Source organism: Mustela lutreola, chromosome 14, assembly GCF_030435805.1.
Source record: "Mustela lutreola isolate mMusLut2 chromosome 14, mMusLut2.pri, whole genome shotgun sequence".
Lineage (NCBI taxonomy): Eukaryota > Metazoa > Chordata > Mammalia > Carnivora > Mustelidae > Mustela > Mustela lutreola.
In genome coordinates, this window is record NC_081303.1 from 9,371,188 (window position 1) to 9,382,593 (window position 11,406).

The window sequence follows — 11,406 nt, forward strand, 5'->3', positions numbered from 1 at the left end:
GGGCATATGAAAAAGTGGAGGAAAGAGCAGAGAACATCACTCCGGTTTCTCACAGGACGGCACAACTGTACTTCGGTTCCAAGAATGTTACGTGCTCCTGCTTTTACTTCATTAGGAATTCAACATGCCTGATTTGCCCACACAATACTTTCAACTTAGTTTATCCATTTGACCTGGAACAAAGTGAAAGCACATTTTGCCCAGCTGAAAGGTCTCCTGGCAAGTTGGTTAGCAACAGGCTTGTCAGTCCCGCTTCAGTTAGCAAAGAATAAACACATTTCACTCGACAATTACTGGTGTACTAACTTCCTCCCTGGGCAATTTTCGATTTCACATTCTTGAATCTTCTTCTTCTTCTTCTTCTTTTTTTTTTAAACTTGCTATTCAACTTTATACCAGGCCTGCCTGCCTTCCTCAACAAGAGTTCCAATTTCTTGGGAACAGAAGTTTCTACATTTCTTCGTGGCCGTGAGGAACCCAGTTTAACCGCCCAGAGCAGGGCTGGGAGGGCACGTCCGCGTGGACGGAGGGAGCAACAGCGACGCTGCAGTCGCAACATCTTGCCCCCTCGGTAGCTGGACGGGGTGGCTCGATACGTACCAATTAAAGCCTCCGGCTACGGCTCCCACAACTACCAATTTTGCCGCGGCTCTAACATGTGGTCACTCGGGAGGGTGTACGCGGAGCAGGGGAGTCCGCGGGGCACGCGAGGGGGCTGCGAGCAACGCAGGCGCCGCCCGCAACCGGACGACGTCGGGAGAGCGACGCCCAGAGCCGGCCTCCCCGAGCCGGTCGCGCTCGCGGCCGCGGCGCCCCGACGTGCACCTGGGGACGGGGCGCGGCGGGACCGAGCCCGAGCGCTGCTCGGTCCTGCTCCCTGCGCTCGGGCGGGCGACCACTGCGCGGCCTCGCCCGCGGCCCGGGGAGCGGAGGGGGCGGCCTCGGGCCGGCTCCGGTCCTCCGTGTCCCCGCGCGCCCTGCCTCCCGAGGATACCTGCGTAACTCGGCGCACCCCAGCCCCACTACGTTTAAAAGTGTATTTCTGGGGGTCACGGTGCACACCGAAAGGCTCGCTCCGCACCCCCAGGGCGCGCGAGGCCTCGGAGCCCGGAGACAGGCCCCTCCCAGCGCAGCTGTCGCCGCCGCCTGCGGGCTCCTTTCACTTTCTCACGGCCAAGTCACCCAGAGGGGCGCCGCTGCCGCCACCGCCGCGGCGCCCGAGGACTCCGCCCCGCGCCGCTTCGCTACCGGCCCCCGCCCGTCCGGGCCCCGCCCACGCCGGTAGTTTCTGTCCGCGATTGGCGCGCGCGAGCGGCTGCTCCGGTTCGTCTCCCCCATTGGCTGCTCCCTCCTGTCAATCCGACGATTGCCCGCCACTCCCTCCGCCCTCCTGCAAAGCCGCCCTCCCATTGGAGGAGTCTGGGCGCTGGGGGCGGGCGGGGAGCGCCGGTCCAGCCGCTTACGGTCAATCGCAGAGGCCCAACGCCGGGAGGGAGGGAGGCAGGGGGAGGAGAGGGGCGGACCGAGGCTGGGCGGGGTGGGGGGGGAACATCTGGCCGGCGCCGCCGCGTGCGTGCGTGGTGCGTCCTCCCGCCCCCTCCCCTCCCCCTCCCCCGGCCGCCCCCCCCCGTCCCCCGCCCCCCCCTTCCCCGGCCGGCGGCTCCGCGCTCGCTCCCTCGCTCGCTCCCTCGCTGTGTCTGGCAGGCTGCGGCCGCCGCTGGGCTGCTGCCATGGGGAGCCGTTGAGAGTGGGGCCCTCTTCGCTCCGCCGCGCTCCTCCGGCTGCCAGCGGGGGTGGGTGGGAGGGAGGGAGGGGGCAGGGGGGAGCGGGCGACGGAGCCGGGATTGGGGGGCGGGGGGGCCGGGAGGGAGGGGGGCAAGAGGAGGAGGAAGCCCACCAAGTCCGGCGGCGGCGGCGGCGGCGGCGGCCGGGAGGAGGAGGAGGAGGAGGCGGAGGACGCGGCGGCGGCGGCGGCGGGGACGCGGTGACTTAGGGCCGCTCCGTGTGAGTCCCGGCGCCGGCCCCGGCCCCTGACCCGGCGTCCCCTCCGCGCCCGGCCCCCCTGGCGGGCGGGGGGCGCCAGCTGTGCGGCCCCGGCCGGCGGGCCAGAGCGGGCGGAGGGCGGGCCGGGCCGGGGGCGCCCCCGCGAGTGGAGTTAGTTTGTGTGCTTGGAGCGGTTGGGGCGGCGGGGGGCGGCGCAGCTGCGGGAGGCCGGGCGCGGGGACGGGGCCGCCGCAGCTGCGGGGTCGGGCGGGGTGCGGGCTCGCCGGCTCCGCGCCGCGCCCCCCCAGCCCGCCCCCCGCCTGCCCGCCCCGTGGCCGGTGCAGCTGCGGCGCGGGGCGGGCTCCCGGCCGGTGCAGCTGCGGCGGCGCCTCCCGGGTGCGGAGGGCGGCGGGCTGGGGGAGGGGGCTTGGGAGCCGCCGCAGCTGCAGCGGCGCCCGGGACGGCCGCGGCTCCGGGGACCGGTGCAGCTGCAGTGGCGCCCGGGGGGGGGGGGAGGGGGCCGGCGGGGGAGGGGCCCCTCCCGGGCTGGTGCAGTTGCCGGGAGGCCCCGGGGGCTCGCGCGCCGCGGCGTCGGGGAAGCGGTAGCAGCCACCCTCCTCCCGCGGGCTTCTTCTTACGACTTTTCTTTTGTTGTTGCTGTGACCCGGGTCTGTTTTCTCGTCTGCTGTTTAAGGTGTTTTCCTGCTGCACCGGCTCTCCGCCCTCCACCTCCTTCCCTGTGGTTTAACCTTCCTCTTTCCCCGTGTGTTTTCTGCACGGTGAACTACATGGAGATTTGCATTTCTCCCCCGCTCCGCTCTTCTCCACTCCGAACCCTTGCCCCCCACTCCTTAGGGGAAAAAAAAAAACCCAAAACAAAAAACCCAACCTTGCAAACCCTCTCTGGACCCCGCGGTAGCAAGACTATGAAGGGGTTGATTTGTGGGGTGGGAGTCGCTGGCCCATTGCGGTGCTTGGGACTCATTAAACTGTCACTCACCCCCCACCCCACTGGGTAAATGGGGTGATTAATGTCTGATATATTGGAATGGGGCGAGGGCATTTGTGGAGAATAGATTGTGTGGCTGAGGAGGAATGCAGCTCCGAAGAGTGCCGCCTCGAACAGGCGTTCGTCATTATGTCATTCACCGCGAAGTTAGAGAAAGTTAGGTTTGTGACTTTGGCAAAGTGAGGACTGGACAGAGACGTTGGTTTTTGTTACTCTCTAACTCGGCCGCGGTTTCCTGATGAGGACGGAGGGCTGATCACCAGGGCTGCAACACTCGCGCCTCGGGCCTTTTCTACGCCTCACCGTCCCCAGAGTCTGTGGAGATGTATCTGACATTCACAGATGTCGCAGCACCTTGCAGGGCGCTGGTCAGCCCAGCCTGGGGTTACGTGAGGATTTCATCAGCCATTAGAAAAGACCCACAAAGTCGAGCTAAAAGTTCCCAAACTTAGGAGATCTGCGCCCCCCCCCCCCCTTCTTACTGAAAGCTGAAAGGTTTTCCTGAGATTGTGAAACATTACAGAGCGACCCAAAAAAAGATTGTTATGGGACACAGATCAAGGGGAAGACAAAGTTCTGCTTTTTTCTGAGGGGAGGGTCAGATCAGATAGGCAGGTGCAGCGCTCATTTTAAGTGGCCGTAGCAGGTTTTATCAGTTTATTAATTTGTCTCATGGAGCTGAAGTTCTTTCCAGGATTTCAGAAAGTGCAGTTTCACCTTGTTGATACCGAGAGCCGATATTTGCATGAAGTGGTAGTGTGAGAGATTTTATCGAGAAGTAGTAGGAGACAAAACAGTTAAAATGAGAGTGAAATCGTAAGGTGAACCGGGCCGGAGTAATAGTTCTGTCTCGTCTTCCAGCATTCTGAGACACGTATGCAATTATCTGGGCAGAAAAGAAAAAAAAAAAAAATGAAAGTACCGTAATAATGTCGAAATGGGACTGGAGATGTCAATTGGGTTGGTTTAAAAATATCCCCTAAGCTGCCTTTGAAACTAAACGTTGGAGTTGAATAAAAGTGAATCTGGATTTCCTGCATAGCACCGTGGCTTGAGTGTGCTGTCAGTATGCAAGCCAGTCCACCAACTTAAGACAGAAGTGTTGCTATTCCATAAATACAGTAGAACTCCATATGCTGAGTTTTTCCATTTCTTTCTGTTAGAAAGTTTGGAAAAAAAGGGAGACTTTGAAGTATTTTGTTTATACTAACAGAAGAGAAAAGTTCTCCTAAGAAAAAGCTGGTGGCAGGAGTGTAGAGGAGTAGCATATGGCATTAAAAGGAGCACAGCTGGAGGTAGCATTTCCATCTGAACATGATGTCAGAGCAGCTGACAGCCTGCCATCCCTCAGCCTTTTATTCTAACACACAGACAGGGAGTTAGTGTGTGCGGATCTGTGGTGGAGAAGGTATCTTATTCCTCTCTAACATCATCTCCACTTTGCATCTGTCTCTCTTAGTCTGCTTTTTTTCCACCGATGTAACAGACCTGGAGCCAGCGAGACTCAGAGGAAAGGACTTAATCAGGTTTATGTGTCCTAAAGGTAGGAGTAGCAAGAGATTAGACGGAGCATATTTCTGTTTTGGTGTGTTGTTTATTTAATTAAAAAAAAATCACATTACTTTTCTAACCCAGTTTAGGAATAATATATGAAACTGAGTCTTAAATGAACATCTTACTGGAGTTGGGAGTCTTGGGCTTGTTTAGTTTTAATTTTTATCCCTTTTGCTCAAGCAAGTAAATAACTTTAATACACAGAAATATTGCAAGTTTTGAAATGTGAAGGAAGGCTTTGAAATGTTGCTTTTCGAGATCACTTTGGATTAAAATGCTTCGTGTGGTTGTTCACTGCTATTTAGATTCCTTTTGCTTGTGGGGCGGAGGGGGGAGAGAAATTGTCAACTGTCTGGAATCCAGCATTCAAACTTATATGAGAAGATTATTCTAGTTAAGGAGCTAGATTGTTGTGTAATTAATTCCACTGTGAAACTTTATTCTTCAAAACATTCAGCAGCACTACTGAAACATACAGCTGTAGTGCTTTTGAAACCGAAGGTTTTTTTAAAAGGGAGAAAAAAAAAACTTTTGTCCCCAGGAGAATAGTGTGACTGGTTTCCTCATTTCTCTTTCAAATATATATTTAAGAGAGCTTTTATTTCAGCATAACAATAATTATTTGCAGGAGTTTTTGTGTTAGCGACTAATTTAGAACTTGTAGATTTGAGCTGCCTGAATTGGCCAGACAGCTGTAATCGCACTCCTCTATTCTTAATCTCTTTATCTGGGCAGCAGCTGCCATATGGCCACAGTCAGCTGGATCAGATGTTTATAAGCTTCCTTCTTCGTCCCTCTCTGTCCTCTCAGCCTCCTAATTTGATCACGGCTACCTTGTGAGCTGCCCTCCAATCTTTATTTTTAGCCCTCTCAAGGATTAGGATTGATGTTAGCTGTGGGGCACTTAAAGTGATTGTATTGTAAATCTTGGTTTATTCTAGCGGTGGCATCGTGGCAAAGGTATTTGGGGGGCTAGGGTGAAAGTTTTGGTCCATCTTGGGCAAAGTGGAGAAAAAGCAGGGAGGTAATTTCTGGAATATTAAATTGCTGTGTGTCCGTTGCCCACATGCACTCTGAGCTGCTTGGTGTGGAACCTTGCTTCTGGTCACAGGAAAGGGGAAGTCGGGTTTTCTTGAATTTTTTAAGGAGTTGAATTTTGCAGTTGAATTTTGACCCTTTGTACATCTTCGCCTTTCCTCTCCATCTCCCCCTCCTTCACCAGAAAACAAGGGCAGCCGGGCATATTGGAAAGAATAGAAGCTAGTGGGAAAGCAAAAATATATCAAGTTTTAATGAAACAAAGTATTTTCTGTCGCATGAGGTAAGGCAGAGTCAGGGAAAAAAAATAGTTTCTCTTTTTCTAGCAAGGCTTTTGGGGGTGGGGGGGGTGGATGTTGAACCTGTAAAGCTTTTGAATGCGATACGCCTTCATTTGAAAGTTTGAAATAATTTTAGTATGGAATTCATTTGCTTTGCAACAGATCAAAGTTTAGATGAGAATTTTCAGAGTTCAGTGAAGCCCTTCTGGTTCCTGATATTCTGGATGTACAGAGTTTTACAAAGAAATATTACTGGTTTTTTTCTCAATTCATTTAAAAAATATTTGGATTCGTTCATAGTAAAGATGATCTTTTCCATCTGTTGGTGTAGTTCTCTCTGATCTCGTACATGTGTGCCATACCTGCAAATCCTAAGGCATTAACATCTGTTTTTATACACAGGGCTTTTGTTGTTGTAACACTCTGACTTTAAAAGTGAGTTGTTTGCTAATTTCTGGGCTAATTATGCGATTTCATTTTTTCCCCCTCGATTCAGCCAGTGTGTGTGTTAAAATGGAGCTTTCTAAGTGCAGTCCTGTATCAAGAGTAATAAAATAAGGACGGTTGAACAAGTTTTCTGAATCTTTCAGAACGTGTTTGGGACTTCTCTTTGTTCATTCCATGAGCTGTTCCCTTTGAAATTAAAGCTGTTTTGTAGGTTTTGTGGGACATAATTTGGTGAGTAGCTTCACTTCTTCTGAAAGAGAGCTGAATTCCTCTTCTCAGTAAGAGACTGCACTGAAATGAAGGCTTTTGAAACTTAACTGAAAGTTCCAGGAAGGTGGGGATGCATCAGGGACCGTTGGGCTGGGGCGAGGAAGTTTGCAAAGTACACTTTTTCTGCTCCTCGCGTGGACTAGGTTTTGTGCGAATGATCTGGTAGTCCCGGGGTCAGAAGCCTGATTAGAATGCAGGGACGTGTACCTCGGCGGCCCTAGCCGAATCACTGTCACTATCTTTGTGTGTGTGTGTGTGTGTGTGTGTGTGTGCGCGCGTGTGTGCGCGCGTGCGTGTGTGCGCGGGGGGACCGGCGGCCCCCGAGCGCTGGAAGGTTGCTCCTGAGCCGGCTCTCACGAGAAGTCTGTCTGTCCGCAGGTTATGAAGACAGCATGGAGTTCCCAGACCACAGTAGACATCTGCTGCAGTGTCTGAGCGAGCAGCGGCACCAGGGCTTCCTGTGTGACTGCACCGTGCTGGTGGGAGATGCCCAGTTCCGCGCGCACCGAGCTGTGCTGGCTTCGTGCAGCATGTACTTCCACCTCTTTTACAAGGACCAGCTGGACAAAAGGGACATTGTTCATCTGAACAGCGACATTGTTACAGCCCCAGCTTTCGCTCTCCTGCTGGAATTCATGTATGAAGGGAAACTCCAGTTCAAAGACTTGCCCATTGAAGACGTGCTCGCAGCTGCCAGTTATCTGCACATGTATGACATCGTCAAAGTCTGCAAAAAGAAGCTGAAAGAGAAAGCCACCACGGAGGCGGACAGCACCAAGAAGGAGGAGGACGCCTCCAGTTGCTCGGACAAAGTCGAGAGCCTCTCGGACGGCAGCAGCCACATGGCCGGCGACCTGCCCAGCGACGAGGACGAGGGCGAAGACGACAAACTGAACCTCCTGCCGGGCAAGAGGGACTTGGCGGCCGAGCCGGGGACCATGTGGATGCGCCTGCCCTCGGACTCGGCGGGCCTCCCCCCGGCGGGCGGGGAGCCCGAGCCCCACGGCGCCGCCGCCGCCGCCGCCGCTGCCGCCGCCGCCGCCGCCGCCGCCGCCGCCGGCAAAACAGTGGCCAGTCCGTGCAGCTCCAGCGAGTCTTTGTCCCAGAGGTCTGTCACCTCCGTGAGGGATTCGGCAGATGTTGACTGTGTGCTGGACCTGTCTGTCAAGTCCAGCCTGTCAGGAGTTGAAAATCTGAACAGCTCTTATTTCTCTTCACAGGACGTGCTGAGAAGCAACCTGGTGCAGGTGAAGGTGGAGAAAGAGGCTTCCTGTGAGGAGAGCGAGGTTGGCGCTAGTGACTATGACATGGAACATAGCGCTGTGAAAGAGGGCGGGAGCACTAACGCCAGGGTACAGTATGAGCCGGCGCACCTGGCGCCGCTGAGAGAGGACTCGGTGCTGCGGGAGCTCGAGCGCGAGGACAAAGGCAGCGACGACGAGATGATGACCCCGGACGCCGAGCGCGGCCCGGTGGAGGGCGGCATGGAGAGCAGCCTGCTGCCCTACGTGTCCAACATCCTGAGCCCGGCCGGCCAGATCTTCATGTGCCCGCTGTGCAACAAGGTCTTCCCCAGCCCGCACATCCTGCAGATCCACCTGAGCACGCACTTCCGCGAGCAGGACGGGCTGCGCAGCAAGCCGGCCGCCGACGTCAACGTGCCCACCTGCTCGCTGTGCGGCAAGACCTTCTCGTGCATGTACACGCTCAAGCGCCACGAGCGGACCCACTCGGGCGAGAAGCCCTACACGTGCACGCAGTGCGGCAAGAGCTTCCAGTACTCGCACAACCTGAGCCGCCACGCCGTGGTGCACACGCGCGAGAAGCCGCACGCCTGCAAGTGGTGCGAGCGCAGGTTCACGCAGTCGGGGGACCTGTACAGACACATCCGCAAGTTCCACTGTGAGTTGGTGAACTCGTTGTCGGTCAAAAGCGAAGCCCTGAGCTTGCCCACTGTCAGAGACTGGACCTTAGAAGATAGCTCGCAAGAACTCTGGAAATAATTTTCTATATCTATATATATATATAAATAATATATATATATACATATATATATATATATATATATGCGTATCTATACATAGATCTCTATCTAGTTGTGGTACGGTCTAAAAGCAGCCTTGTTTCCTGGAACTAAAACGTCGGGGCGTTAACTCGGTTTTGCACTTTAGAGTAGCATGAGACTCTCACTAATTTAGCGTTCTGGTAAAAGAGACTTTGGAGCAAGTCCGAGACTAGCGGGGGCTTCTCCTCCGAGGGGGTCGGGGAAGGAAGCCAACGAGGACCTCTGGAACAACTCGTCCTGTCACAGGATGCTCTCACAGGGCTTGATTCTGTCGCCACTGCATTGTCTTCTGAGCGCGCTCTCTCTCTCTCTCTCTCTCTCTCGCTCTTTTTCCACGTTGTTTTGGTTTTGTGTTTCTGTTTTGGTTCGGTTTTTCTGTTCTGTTTTCTTTTTCTTGGCGTCGTCGTCGTCGTCGTCGTCGTCCCCTTTCCTTTTTCAGAGTAGAAATTCCCTCCAGTTTGATTAGCCTCTTTATAGGTCACAAAATTGCATGAATCTTTTCTGGCTGTTGGAAACCTGAATGCTTTTAGACCCAAATGGAAAATTTCTGAAATGCTGGATTATCTATTTTTAAACAAGCAGTTGACTTAAAACTTTCTGTGGCAACTTCTGGTTTTCTGACGGTTCCCAATGAGAGAAATTCTGAACGTACACTGGGATCACTGGGACGCTGTCTTTGTGAAGGTTTGCTTGGGATGAAAAGGATATTGCAGCTTCAGCAGTGTTGAACTGTGTGTTGAAAAATGTGAATTACTGTTCTTGTATACTGTAACTGATTACACGGGCTGGGGGGGTGTCAAAGAACTTGACAGGTTGTGTTGATGCTCTTAGTTGAGTCTTGAAAAGTAAATATTAACGCTACAGAAATGCATGAGTTTCAATATATTTTTTGTCTTTGTTTGCATTGTATAACTTTAACGAGTGAGTTTAAAATTATTTAATTTCCTTAGAAAAAAAAATAGCACCGTTTGGGGGAAAAAACTGGTGTTATGAAGAACGTAAATGCACTGTTTTTATTTTTATTTTATATAATTTAAATTGACTTTCCCACTGTCTTTAAGTTGAAACTGTTAAGCTGAATACAAACTTAAGCTGCAAATTGATAACTTCGCTACATAACAAGGAAAATATAAATGTTTACAAACGGCTTAAAGATTTGCATGTGCAGTGTGCATTTATAACAAACTTCTAATTGCACAAAACCCATGCCGGCTCAAAAGTTTAGGTGTACACATTTACCCAGCTGAGCGTTTTTAGAGTAACTACTGCACAAACCGACAATAGGTCATTCTCTCTCTTCCTTTTCTTCTTCCTTTTTTTTGGGAGGGGTGGCTCCCCTTCTCTTTTTCTTCCCTGCTCCCTTACCCACCCACCCTCTCTCCCTCCCCCTCCCTGCCTTCATCCTCCCCATCCCCCCCCACCCCCGACTCATGAAAAGATTCTATGGACTGAAAAAGCCCCGGGCTGAAAGGACTGGACGGCCTTGATTGGCGTGGGGAAGGTGGGGAAGGGGGTTAGTAGACTATGTGTATCGGGGCAGCAGAGGCTGCAGCCCAACGTGTGGTTTTAATGACCAGCACGCAGGGCAAAAGCATTTTGCACAGTGTTTGTTTTCCTGTCTTGCACTTACAAATAAGGTCTATGGGAGTAGCATGGAAAACGTTTGCTGTTTTTCCCTTTTTTTTTTTTAATTGCTTTTGTTTAAAATTTGATCGCCTTAACTACTGTAAACATAGCCTATTTTTGTGCTTAAGATACTGAATGGAAAACTCCATTGTGTGTTGCTGGACTGTTTTGGAAATATTTGGTCAAATGTGTGTTAATTTGGCTGTAATGGCATTTAAAGCAAACAAACAAACAAAAAAAAGCTGTGAAAATGGCCTTGGAGCATTATCTTTAGTTACTTGAAGAGTTTCTAGTTTTTTTAAATACAGTTTATGTTAAAATAATTTTTATTAATTTAGAGGAGACAATCAATGTCTGAGAAAAACGGACTTTCTTTTGGATTTTCTTTTTGTGGTCATTGTGAGTGATTGCTTTTTCCTTTTATTAGTTTCACATTCTTCCTTTGTTCTAAAACTTAGACTGACATCTAGCTTTGACAATCATAGTATGTTTTATTTTCCTGAGGGGGGAATAACTTATAATGCTGTTTAGTTTTGTACTATTGGTGTGTTGGTGAATTTTTAAACTGTGTGCTAACTGCAATAAATTATATGAACTGAGAACCTTGTGTGCGTCATTGCAGTCGTGATTATGTCCTACGTAGACCCTAAATATGTGTTGTACGTGGCATCTTTATTTTTAATATCAGTTCTGTCCAGAGCTTGTGGGATGATCAGGATGCCTCAACTCACTCAACTGGAAATGTGCAAACATTTGGGCTTTCGGTCCTTTAAGATGCAAATGCACATTTTTAAAACGTGACCCATTTTCTACAACCTAGGTCAAGAATGTTAAGGTAATTCCCTGGCAATCCGTGAATCTACAGAACTTCGCGTGGCAGCCTGGGTTTTTCCTGGTGACACTGCACGGCTAGCTGCTCACCCATACACCCCAGGCCTTTTTCATGGGTAATTTTATCCCAAGTTGATGGGTCAGATCTATTCTTCTGCGTTCTGGTGTAAGTGGAAGATTGAAGGAGACCGGATGTCTTAATTTGGAAGATTGCTTGGGCTAATGACTGGAATTCTAGGCAATCAAATTAGCAGGCATGTGATTGTTCAAGATGGTCTATACACATCCTTTTTGTTGCTGGG

At 51.6% G+C, this 11,406-nt stretch overlaps 1 protein-coding gene across 4 annotated transcripts; it reads left to right on the forward strand.

Annotated features, from left to right (window-relative positions):
• The first annotated feature begins 1,858 nt into the window (after positions 1-1,858).
• On the forward strand, positions 1,859-10,875 carry ZBTB18 (zinc finger and BTB domain containing 18). 4 transcript variants are annotated; one of them, XM_059145791.1, is made up of 3 exons: positions 2,550-4,535; positions 6,961-7,690; positions 7,803-7,941. In XM_059145791.1, the coding sequence occupies exons 1-3, from the start codon at positions 4,523-4,525 to the stop codon at positions 7,810-7,812; spliced, it is 753 nt and encodes a 250-aa protein (XP_059001774.1). In that variant the 5' UTR covers positions 2,550-4,522; the 3' UTR covers positions 7,813-7,941. The 4 variants fall into 4 exon arrangements, with proteins under 4 accessions (XP_059001773.1, XP_059001774.1, XP_059001775.1 ...); XM_059145792.1 differs by adding an exon at positions 8,409-8,488 and having other exon boundaries at positions 2,588-4,535; positions 6,961-8,376; XM_059145790.1 differs by lacking the exon at positions 2,550-4,535 and adding an exon at positions 1,859-2,004 and having other exon boundaries at positions 6,961-10,875.
• The last annotated feature ends 531 nt before the right edge of the window (positions 10,876-11,406 follow it).